Here is a 12,902-nt window from a genome sequence, read left to right as displayed (position 1 = left end):
TAATGAAGTCCCACTAGTAGCTCTGGGTTGTTCACTCATACTAGATTTTGATTCAGTCTAGTTTATCATCAGTTTTTCCTCTTATGGATCATGTCTTTGGTATCAATTCAAAGAACTTTGCATAGCTCTAGGTTTTAACATTATTCTCCTGTTTTTTTCTCTAAAAGTTTTATAGTTTTATCTAAGTCATAATCTATTTTGAGTGAATTTTTATATAATTAAGTGTGAGGTTTAGGTCAAGGTTAATTTTTTTTTGCCTGTGGATGTAATTGCTTTTGCAACCTTTGTTGAAAAGGCTATCAAACTCTATTGAATTGCTTTGGCATCTTTGTCAGAAATCAGTTGGGCATATTTGTGTGGGTTTATTTTTAGGTACTCCATTTGTTTCATTGATCTTTGTGTCTGTCTCTCTGTTAGTACCATACTGTCTTGATTATAATAGCTATATAGGAAGCTCTAATGTAGATAGAGTGATTCCTTCCACTTTATTTTTTTATTTCAAAATTATTTTAGCTATTCTAGTTTTGTTGCCTTTCTGTATAAATTTAAGATTAAATGTATCTGTGTGTAGTAAAACTTTACTGGGATTTTCCTAGGAATTGCATTAAGCTTCTAGATGAGTTTAGGAAGAATTGACATTGTGTTGATTTACCCAGTTCATGAACAGAGTGTGGCACTCCATTCATTTAGGTCTTCTTTCACTTTCATCAGTGTTTCACAGTTCTCAGTGTACAAATCCTGTACATGTTTTGTTACATTTATACTTAAGTATTTCATTTTCTCTGTGTTGTTTTATTTTCATTTCTATCTAGAGTGAGTTTGAACACTCTTTATGTTTGAGAGCCCTTTGTATTTTATTTTTTGTGTGCAGTCTGTATTCATTGTCCATACTTCTACTGTGGTATTTTTCTCATCAATTTCTGGGAATTTTAATTATATCAGGATAATTAGCAAGCCTTGTGTGTGTTTCATGATTTGCAGAGATTTTCCTCCCCGTTTATCTGTCTGTTGTTCACTTTATTTATGGGAACTTCTGCTGTGTAGATCTTTTTTTGTTTTTATATAGTTGAATTTATCAGTGTAGTCTTTAATGCTTCTAGATTTATAGTTACAGTTCACATTTTTTACATTTAAATATTTTGCAATTTATCCCAGTATGAGGAATTGATTGTGTATTGCTAGTCTTGGGAAGTTGGTCTGTAGTTTTCTTTTTGTGTACAGTCTTTGTCAGGCTTTAGTTTAATGTTATGTGTGCTTTCAAGAAAGAATTGTAATGTTTTCCTTTTTAAAAATGCTTGGAATTTTTTTTTTAAAAAAGCTTTATTAAGATATAATTTACCATTCAAATAACCATTCAAAGTGTACAGTTCAGTAGTATTTAGTATATTCACAGATATGTGTGACCATCGCCACATTGATTTTAGAACATTTTCATCACTTCGAAAAGAAACCCTGTAACCATTAGTTATCATTCTCTGCTCCCTATGACAGCCTCTCCAGCCCTAAGCAACCACTAATCTACTTTCTGTCTCTGATTTTCATATGAATGGACTCATGTAATATGTGGTCTTTTGTGACTGGTTTCTTTCACTTAACAGTGTTTTCAAGGTACATACATGTATTGGTCCTTCATTCCTCTTTATGGCCAAATACTATTTCACGTTTTGTTTATCCATTTGTCCATTGATATACATTTGGATTTTTTCCACCTGTTGGCTGTTATGAGTATATTCTGTGGAAAGCATTCATGTGTAAGTTTTTGGGTATTCAGTTCTCTTGTGTATATACCTTGGAGTGGAATTGCTCAGCTGTATGGTAACTATGTATAATTGTTTGAGAAACTACTAGACTGTTTTCCAAAATGACTGTACCATTTTACATCTCCATTAGTGTATGAGGGTTCCAATTTCTCATCCTCCTTTCCAACACCTGTTATTCTCTGACTTTTCGATTCTAGCCCTCCTGGTTTGTGTGAAGTGGTATTTCATTGTGGTTTTGATTTGCATTTTTCTGGTGACTAATGATGTCAAACACCTTTTCCTGTGCTTATTGGCCCTTTTTATATCCTCCTTGGAGAAATATTTATTTATATCCTTAGTCCATTTTTAAATTGAGTTGTCTTTTTATCACTGAGTTGTAGTAGTTTTTTTTAGTTTATATATTTTAGATATTAAACCCTTATTAGATATGTGATTTACAGATATTTCCTGCCATTCTGTTGGTTGTCTTTTCACTTTCTTGATGATGTCCTATTACAAAAGTTTTTCATTTTGGTGATGTCCAGTTTATTTTTTCTAATGTTGTTTATGCTTTTGGTATCATATTTAAGAATCTTTTACCAAATTCCTGATCATAAAGATTTATCTCTTTGTCTTTTTCTAAGTGTTTGATAGTTTTACCTCTTAAATTTAGGTCTTTGAGCCATTTTGAGTTAATTTTGTTATGATGTGAAGTAAGCCTCCCATTTCATTCTTTTGCATATGGCTATCCATTTGTTCCAGTACCATTTATTGAAAAGACTATCTCCCCCCCTCCCACCCCCACTGCTGAACTTGTTGAAAATCAGTCAGCCACATGTGTGGGTTTGTTTCTGTACTCTCAATTCTGTTCCATTAATGTGTATGTGTATCCATATGCCAGTGCCGCATTGTTTTGGTTACCACTGATTTGTAGTACGTTTTGAAACCAGGAAGTGTAATTGCTATTATCTTGTTCTGTTTTTAAGGATTGTTTTGACTATTTGGGTCCCTTGCAATTCCATATTAATTTTGGAATCAGCTTATCAGTTTCTATAAAGAAGCCAACTGAGATTCCGATAGGGATCGCATTGAATCTGTAGGTCAGTTTAGGAGTATTACCATCTTAATAATGTTAAATTTTTTGATCCATGAACATGAGATGTTTTCCCGTTTATTTAGATCTTCTTTAATTTATTTCAACAATGTTGTATGGTTTCTGGAATATAAATTTTACACTTCTTTTGTTAAATTTATTCCTAAGTATTTTTTTGAAGCTACTGTAAATGAAATTGTTAATTTCATTTTTGGGATTATTCGTTGCTAATTTATACAAATGCAACTGATTTTTGTGTTGATTTAATACCCTGTACCTTTGCTGAACTCATTTTTTAGCTCTAATAGTTATAGGTGAATTTCTTAGGATTTCCTATATAAAAGATCATGTCATCTACAAATAGAGATGATTTCTGCTGTTACAGTCTGGATGCCTTGTATTTCTTTTTCTTGCCTAATTTCCCTGACTAGAGTCTCTAGTAAAATGTTGAGTATAACTGTCAAGAGTGAACATCAAAGTTTTGTTCCTTGTTCCTTCTTATCATAGAACTTCCTTTAGTGTCTGTTGTAAGGCAGCACATTGTTACTAGCAACAGATTCCCTCTATTTTTGTTTACCTGGTAAAGTCTTTATTTTGCCTTCATTTCTGAAAGATAGCTTTGCTGGATATTGGATTCTTGGTTGGCAGTTTTTTCTTTGAACACTTGGAATAGTTGTCTTAATGCCTGTTAAACTCCACAGTTTCTGCTGAGAAGTCAGTTATTAACCTTAATGCAGTTCCTTTATAAGTGATAAGTTGGTTTTTTCTTGTTACTTTCAAGATTTCTTCTGTTGCTTTTGACTTTTAGCATTTTTAGTATGATGTGTCTGTTTGTAGATCTCTTTGTGTTTATTCTGTTTGGAGTTTATAGAGCTCCCTGAATGTATAAGTTACTGCTTTTCAAATAAATTTAGGACATTTTCAGCAATTTCTTTGAATATTTCTTCTTCTCTTTTCTTGCTGTTCTTTCTTTTGGTAGTTCTGTTACATATATGTTTGGGGCACTTGATGCTGTTCTACATTTCTCTGAGGTTCTGTTCATTTTTCTTCATTCTTTTTTCTCTGACATTTTTTTCAGCTTGCATAATCTAATTGCTCTATTTTCACATTTGCTCTTTTATTTTTTCCTGCCAGTTCAAATCTACTCTTGAGCCCCTCTAGCGAATTTTTTATTTCAGTTATTATACTTTTTAACCCCAAATTTTCTCTTTGGTTCTTTTTTTGTAATTCCTGTTGCTTTATTAATACTCTGTTTGATGCAACTTTGTTATCATACCTGCTTTTACTTCAATCATCATGCTTTCCTGTACTTCTGTGAACATATTTATAATGGCTGCTTTGAAGTCTTTTGTTGTTGTTAAATCTGACATGTGTTTGCTCTCATAGGGAATTTCTGTTGCCTGCTTTTTTTCCCAGTGTATGGGTCATATTTTCCTGTTTCTTTGTATGCCTCCTTGTATTTTGTTGGAACTGGACATTTTAGATATTTATATTGATATTTTATTTAGTTTACTTAATTATTTTTGAAAAAGTAGACTCCATGCCCAACGTGGGGCTTGAACTCAGAACCCTGAGATTGACAGTCACATGCTCTACAATTAAGCCAGCCAGGCACCCCTTGATATTTTAGATATTAGGCATTATATATTGTAGCTAGATACTGGTCTTCTTGTACCTTCCCAGTCTGTGATTTTTTTTTGTTATTTACTTCACTATTTGTTGTTTTGTAACTAGATCAATTATTTTAGTGAAGTAAGCTTCTGATGCTGTTGCTCAGGGAGTTACAGCTCTGGGTATGCTCACAGTTGTTCTGAGATGACAGTGGAATTAGTGTGACTCTCTCCTGCTCTTTCTCTGACCACACCCAACTGTTAAACTACTCTATTGTTTTCAACAGTGTCTTGGAGTCTTAAGTTGCTTTACAAACTAGTCTAAATTGTTGGAATAGTTTCAGAGGTGTATTTGTTCTGACCACAGATGGTTCCTCTTAGCTTCCTTATACCTCAGTTCTCTTCTGCAAGCTGTTTGGCCTATTGTCTTGAATGTCGGGGTTTTTTGTTTGTTTGTTTTTAAGATTTTATTTATTTGAGAGAGAGCATGAGCAGGGTTGAGAGGCAGAGGGAGAGGGACAAGCAGATTCCCCTCTGAGCAGGGAGCCTGACTCAGGGCTCAACCCCAGGACCCTGAGATCATGACCTGAGCCAAAGGCAGACGCCTAACCAACTGAGCTGCCCAGGCGCCCTGACTGTTTTTTCTTAAATCCATAAATCTTCTTCCAGTTGCCTTTCATCACGTCCTCAACTGTTCTTGAGAGCTTGAACTTCTCCATGCTCTATTACAAACGAAGCCAGTTCCTTTGGGAAGAGATTGCAAACTATCTATTTTATTATCTGTTTTTACCCTCAGGCAGCTCTGGAGCTCTTCTCTGAATGACACTCCTGCTCTAGAAGCTGAGCACTCAGTGAAGGCAAGGGTAGGAGTGTGGGCAACAGCCTGACATCCTCTTGGCTTGCTTCTGGTGGTAGAGCCACCACCTCACAAGCCTGGGCAATGGTGGTCAGGACTCCAGTTTCTCAGTAACATTGTGCCCAAAGTATAGCCTTTGTTCCATCAGTTGGGGGCTTGGCAGAAGAAGAGAATGCACACTTCTTGACATCACTTGCCTGGGGCTTCGCAATACCTACCTGGGGGCAGGATGAGGTAAACTGAAGTCCTACTGCTCCAGGGAGCTGGAATAAGAGGAAACCTTGTGTTCTTGACTACAGCAGTCTGGGGAGGAGTCTTTCCCTCCCTCTTAGTGGGTAAGGAGGGACAGGTCTTAGTTTAAATACCACAGATCTCTCCTTTCTTACCGGATTTTTCTACATACTCTTAAATAGATGTTTCTTCATTTGTCCTTGGGACTATTTCCAGAGCTTCTCATTGGTTATCATTTTACTAGTTCCATTGGGTTAGCAGATTAGCAGAGCTCCTCATGCTCTCTTGTCAGAAATTGGTGTCTGAATGGTTTTCATTTTTAATTGAGATATAATTGACATATAACATTGTATTATTTTTAGGTGTATAACATAATGATTTGATTGATATATGTATATATTATGAAATAATCACCCCAACAAGTTTAGTTAACATTTATCACCACACAGTTACAAATTTTTTTTTTTTCTGATAATGAGAACTTTAAAGAGGAATGGTTTTAAATACATTGTAATTATCTTCTTTTTACAGACTATAGAATTGTTCTGTGAAACTATCTGGGCCTGCTATTTATTGATGAAGGGGGAGGAGTTCCTTAAAATTTATCTTAAGGAAATTTGTCTAATTAGATACCTGTCTTTTCTGAAGTCCATTTTGATAACTAATATTTTTCTAGATAATAATCTATTTGATCTAAATTTTCAGTCTATTTGCATAGGACTGAGCAAAGTAATCTCTTATGATTCCATTAAGTTTTTTCTGTCTGTGGTTATTGGGGGAGGTGTACTTCTTTTTATGTGTCTTAAGCATTATTGTAATTCACTAATGAGATAATACTGGAAAAAATTTTTTCCCTACAACTTCACTGGTTATGATTTATTATAATCAGAGTTTCTTTATCTCTACAGTAATAATACTTTATTGAATTCTTGCTATGCATTAGGTACTTTACAATTTTGATTTATTTAATCTTTATAACAACCCAAGAATGTATATACTGATAGTATCTTTATTTTATGGATGAGAAAACTGAGTTATAGAGATAATAATTTGCCCAGTTATGCCTAGGTGATGATCATAATTTTAACTTCTTAGTTGGCCTAAAAAAATTTAAAATTATTTAAGGTTGTTAAATAGATGTATTTGCTTCCTAATATCTCAACCTAAATCACTATCTAAAAAGTAATATAATTTTTAGTTGTCTATGACAATATACTCCATCCCATGGATTTTTTCAGTGAAGTTAGTCAGGGGGAAAAGTGTTACCAAAAATTTCCTTCCTCAGTTAACAATTACTAGTACTTAAATTTATAGTTAGCATGAGAGATTCATTTTATTTTTTATTTTACTTTTTTTGAGAGATTTCTTTTAAATGGATATTTTACACTTGGAAAGTCAATGTAACAATTAACATATAAATAAAAATTTTTAAAAATGTAAAAAATCCACATCATTACACTAATTTGGTTTGAAAGCTCTTATTTGACGTGATCATAGACAAAAGGAAAAAATGTTTTTTTAAAGAAATTGTTAATAGTTTCTGTAATATCTTAATTATATTCTTGAATGAGAGGAATCAGGAAAGATAGGAATTTAAGGAATAAAAATTGAAAGTTTCATCATTTTGAAAAAAGCTTCTCTTTAGGCAAGACTGAGCAAATATGTGTAACTACTGCCCTCTTGGGTTGGTATAAGGAAAATGTTTTTCAAAATAATCTGTATTGAGATTTCTCTTTCTTCTTTCAAAGGTGTTAAAATCATCACACAACAAGTTCAACCAAGTAAAATCTTACCCAAACCAGTGACAGCAACTCTGCCTACCAGTAGCAATTCCCCTATTATGGTGGTTAGCAGTAATGGTGCAATTATGACAACTAAACTGGTAACCACTCCTACTGGTAAGTTTTCTCGAGCATCAGTCCATACATTCATCATATAGTCATTGAGTAATTTCTTTGTATCAACATAGTGCTTGATACTGGGGATATAGAGATTAATGAGACAGTTCTTTAAGAGCCTTTCCCCCCCAACTAAAATTAGCTTTCTTTTATTATAGTCATGGTCTTCTGTTCTTTTACTTTATAGCACATAACTACAGCTTCTAATTTCTTCACTACTTGTTTGTTGATTTAATGTAGTTCACCTTACTAGACCATAAGCTCCATGATAAGGGACCATCTTTGTTTTATTCACCATATATATGTAGAGCTGGTCTGCAAGTAGGTGTTTAATCAGGATTTGTTGAGGAACCGAAAACACACTCTCCCAGCCCAGAAGGATTGCACTCTTAGGAGGCTGAAAGTCTGTATTACATTGCGGTGTAGTAAGCATTACTCAGACTGAGAGAAGCCCAGGATGCCATTTTGCCCATATATGAGAACAACCAGGCTATGCCCAAGGAAGTGACAGTGTAGAACATTTTAAATAGTACCACCCTTTGTGTCCTTGAGCAGGTTACTAATTCCTGTAAGTCTTTTCCCCTGTCTGTTTAAATGGGATAACAATACCTGTACCATAAGGTTATTATAAGTATTAGAGGAAATCCGGTATGTACAATCCCCAGCAGAGTGCTCAATAGCTATTATTATTAATTAATGTAAGAATTAGCTATTACTACTATTTTAAATTTGTATAACTCTTACCAGATTTTTTGAGAAGGGCCAGTACTTAGATGATAGAATGTAAATAGTGTAAAATGGTACCTGTCTCAAGTTTATAAAGCTATCATTTATTGGCCAGGATGTAAAGGTCTATACAGACATTACACTTAATCTTCCTTAGGCTTTAATATCTCCACTTTTAGCAGCAAAACAGAGACTGATGTTAAGCAACTTGCCCAAAGTCATGCAGCCAATGAAAGGAAGATCTGGGATTTGAACCCCCATTTGTTTGACTCTCTTTTTTTCTTTTTAATTGTGGTAAAATAGAACATGAAATTTACCATTTTAAGTGTATAGTTCATTGACATTCAGTGCATTCATGTTATTTTATAACCATCATCACCATCAGGCTTCAGAACATTTTCATCTTCCCAAACTGAAACTCTACACATTAAACAATAACTCTCCATTACCACCTTCCCGCAGTCCCTGCCAACCACCATTCTACTTGCTGTCTCTGCAAAACCTGTGCTTTAAAAACATGCTGTTCTTGCATTAAATTTATCATACTCCACCCTCCCCCCCCTCCCCCCCCCCTACTTTTTTCCATTTGGTACAAAAATAATAGTGTTATTTATATATGATTCTTTACCTTAGGGAAAGATAGTAAAAAATAATGTCTGTCTGTGCCTGTGTATCTCTGTTAGAAAAGGTGTTTCTATTTTTAAAACAAAAGCTTAAGTGGAAAATTTTTTGTTAAAATTTAGCTGGTTCACATTATGTTTGTAGCATGTTTACTTTGCACTAGATTTTTTTTTTAAGATTTTATTTATTCATTTGAGACACAGAGATACAGAGAGAGAGAGAGAGAGCGAGCAAGCGTGAGCAGGGGGAGAAGCAGAGGGAGAGGGACAAGCAGGCTCCCCGCAGAGTCAGGAGCCCGATGTGGGGCTCGATTCCAGGACCCTGGGATCATGACCTTAGCCGAAAGCAGACGTTTAATCATCTCAGTCACCCGGGTGCCCCCTTTGCACTAGATTTTTTTGAGGGGGATTCAAATGTATGTTTGTAACTGACTTAAATTAATTCTACTTAATGTTCTTCCCCTCCTCCTTTTTTTGGGTTGTGATTGTATTTAAAAATTTTTAAATATCTTGATAAAAGCATTTTTGCAGGGAGGGAGTTGTTGAAAACGGTTATCACGATGACCATTCTAATTATTATGAAAAAATGCTTTCCTGTCAAAGAAGATATTATCTTAGTCATCTTCTTTCTTCCCCAGACTAATAGTTCTTAGTGTAGAAATAGTATTTCTGAGTTACTGGACTTGTAGGAAACTATAACAGGCTCATCCGGTTAGTTTTTAATTCTTGTTTGGGAAAAGAAAACATCTTTGGAATAGTGGGGAAGAGTGCAAAATCCTTTGAGAGACATGAAGAAAAATTTTCTAAGGGGTCAGTTAGAGTTGAGGAAATATGTAAATAGTGAACTTTTTTGGCCAAAAGAAATATTCCTGGCAACTCTTGGCAGCTTCAACTTTAATCTCTAGTAAAATGATGGAATAATTCTTTAAAAGATAGAAATATATTTAGAGAATAGCAGAGTACAAAATAGCGTAAGTTTCTAAAATTTTAAGCAAACAATACTGCCTTATTTGCTGAATGCTGACATTGGGTTTGGCACTGTGACAGCATAAAACAGATGTAGAGACCTTAAAATCTGTAACAGAAATATCTAAAATGCTCTGGCAGGAAAGATGATTAAATTTAAGTTTCTTTTGGCATAGAACTAGTGGAAGAAGGGTAGTGGAAGAAAGGAACATAGTTATACTTTTTCTTGAGGTTGGTAATTTGATGCAACACATCACAAAATTTTATGTGTAAAATTAATCCAAATTGACTTGGCTGTGGTTCTTGCTATGTGCATTGAAAACTGTCTATAAATTGTTACTTAATGTCTTGACACCTTGAAATTCCATTTTCAAGTTAAAGCAATGTAGATTACATTGAATTATAGCTAAACTGTATAAATTGTCATTCTTCTATAAGTAATGACAAGTTTTTCTTTTGGCTTTTCCCTTTTTATAGGCACACAGGCAACCTATACCCGGCCAACAGTGAGCCCGTCCATAGGTCGGATGGCTGCAACCCCTGGAGCTGCAACCTATGTGAAAACTACCAGTGGCAGCATCATCACAGTAGTACCCAAGTCATTAGCTACCTTGGGGGGCAAGATAATTAGCAGTAATATAGTTTCTGGTAGGTATATCTGAAATACGTTAAAGCTATAGGTAACCAGTAAGAGGAAAAAACATTTCACTGTTGAAGGATTCTGTTAGATCTGTTTTCTGCTTAGAAATCTGGAGCTTTGTTTTTAGTCCTGATATTTAGTGATTAAGTCTAGTTTTTTATTTCTAGTATTAAATTTTCACACATTAAGTTTTTGACAGTTTTAAAATAGAACATTAGTTGTTTTTAATCAGAATGGAATTACTATGATTTATATTTGTATAGAGATTTTTCATTTACTGAGTATTCTCCCATTTGTCAGTCCTTTCAGAATGGATAAATCTGAATAGTTGGTATCACCCACAGTTGACAGGTACAGACAGATTTAAGTTTAGAGAGTTGAAATTGACCTATCTAAGACCACACAAGCTAGATAGAGGAAGAAAGAACTAGGATTTATTCATCTTTGAGGGACCATATCTTATAATTTCATTTATTAATGTCACTTTAGCTTATTAAAAAAAAATATTTGAGTATCTTTATTTTCTTTTCACCATTATATTGATTGTTTACTTTTAAGAAATATTTTACTCAGTGAAAGCTAATATTTATTGGTATTTTGGGACTTTACCTGGTTTTTCTCAGCTCATTAATTCCTGCAGTATTTGGACTATGGACTCCGAAGTGGAATGTTAACATAGCATCTGTTTTCGTTATTGGTTTTTAATTAAAATTATGTAAATAATTTCTCATCAAGCAAGCCCTGTGGACTTTAACTGTGTACCATTTTTGTAGACAAGCCATATTTTGTATGCCCCAGGTGAGTTGTTCTGACATTTTAAAGTGAAGAGATTGAAGTTCCTGGCAATATATGATGTTGCTGATAACTCAGGGAATAAAAAAAACAAAGCAGGGCATGGTATTGGCATAAAGCACTGTATTTAAAGCTGCTAATATTGGCTCTATTTTTAAGTGTAAGTGAGAAAATCCAATGTTTGCCAAACTGAGGAGGGTGAAACCAGTAAGGAAAGAATCATCATACTCCAGCTTTAAGAGGATTTTTTAAATAACTCCATGAAAACTCAAATTTTGATTTATTACCTGACAGTATCTTAATGGTATAGAGCACATTCTCAAACATTTTTCAAAAAGTGGTCATTCTTCATTGGTATGTAGCTTTTTATCACCATAATGGTTTTTCTTTACTTCTATATGAATTCATAATAACCTTATAGCTTGAAGGAATGTCTAGATGTCCTGAGGCCACTGTTTTCAGGCCTTCTTTATGATTTAGCTGCTTTGTATCGGGTTAGAGCAGTATAGTAAGCAAGCATATTTTCCTAGAAGCAGAGATATATACCCTCTACATGTATACATTTTATCTACCTTTGTATGTAAATACAAAACAACTCAATGGTTAGCTGCTTTTTCAAGTATATTGGGTATACATGAGAAGAGTTCTTAAACTTTCCCAGCACAATAGGATGTACTTGGCACAAAGTTGAAACAGTGCTGTTCATTGCATGGAGCTTGTTTTGTGTCTACTTCTGCTTCACTGACACTTTTATTTTAAGGAATCTCTCATTTCTGACTGCTCTAAACTGATCCTTATGTTACATATCAATATTCTTTATAAAGACAGTTTTCTTATTTTATAATGTTTTTTTTATTTTGTGATAGTGGGATTACAGGTTAGTTTATTAGCAGTTTTCAGTCCCTGGTTATCTATTCACAGTGAACTGGTAAGCCTAGTTGGATGAATTTGGATAATCCATAATTAAATGCTGGATTCTAGAGTTTGTGTCTACCCGACTCCCCTATCCCACGAACAAAAATGAAATGCTTTTCTTAAAAGATACCCAGACGTCTAGCTGTAAGAATAGAAGGCTTTAAAAAGAAAAATGATACTTTCCCCCTTATTGTGGGTAATTTGGAAAATACAGAAAGATACAAAGAAAATTAAAAACATATAATTTTTACCATCCAGAGAAATATGTTAAGATTTAAGTGTATGTATTTCTGTTAATTTCTTTTTCTGTTCAATTTTTTGGTTATAAGTGTATGTGTGTGTATTTTTTAAATTACATTGAGATCTAATATAATCAGCTTTTCCCCTTTTTTCACAGAATAATCTTATTTTCCTATTCTTTTAAATGTATCTTGACACCTCCTCTGCCCCCACTTAATGGTTACACAATATTTTCTTATATGATGCACCATAATTTAGCCATTTTCTCATTGTTGAATGTTTTTAGGTGGCTTCCAATTTTTTTTGTCATTATAAATAATCCCGTGATAAACATCATTATACATAAATTATTTTTTTAAAGATTTTATTTATTGAGCTAGAGTGAGAGAGAGAGAGAGAGAAAGAGAACACAAGCAGGGCGAGCAGCAGGCAGAGGGAGAAGCAGGCTCTCCACTGAGCAGGGAGCCTGATGCAGGGCTCAATCCCAGGACTCCAGGATCATGACCTGAGCCAAAGGCAGCCACTTAACTGAATGAGCCACTCAGGCACCCCATTATACATAAATTATTATGTGAA

The 12,902-nt window shown here is 34.2% G+C and overlaps 1 protein-coding gene across 12 annotated transcripts in view; it reads left to right on the top strand.

Annotated features, from left to right (window-relative positions):
- EMSY (EMSY transcriptional repressor, BRCA2 interacting) overlaps positions 1–12,902 on the top strand; it is a 98,683-nt gene that overhangs the window by 45,738 nt on the left and 40,043 nt on the right. For all 12 annotated transcript variants that reach the window (XM_045894473.3, XM_064576901.1, XM_064576905.1 and 9 more), the window contains 2 exons: positions 7,278–7,427; positions 10,217–10,387. In XM_045894473.3, coding sequence (XP_045750429.1) covers positions 7,278–7,427; positions 10,217–10,387 — 321 coding nt within the window. The remainder of the gene's footprint in view (positions 1–7,277; positions 7,428–10,216; positions 10,388–12,902) is intronic.

Source organism: Mirounga angustirostris, unplaced genomic scaffold (assembly GCF_029215605.1).
Source record: "Mirounga angustirostris isolate CCGP_5_RB_7025 unplaced genomic scaffold, mMirAng1.0.hap1 SCAF_13, whole genome shotgun sequence".
NCBI lineage: Eukaryota > Metazoa > Chordata > Mammalia > Carnivora > Phocidae > Mirounga > Mirounga angustirostris.
This window is presented reverse-complemented; position numbering and strand designations above follow the sequence as displayed.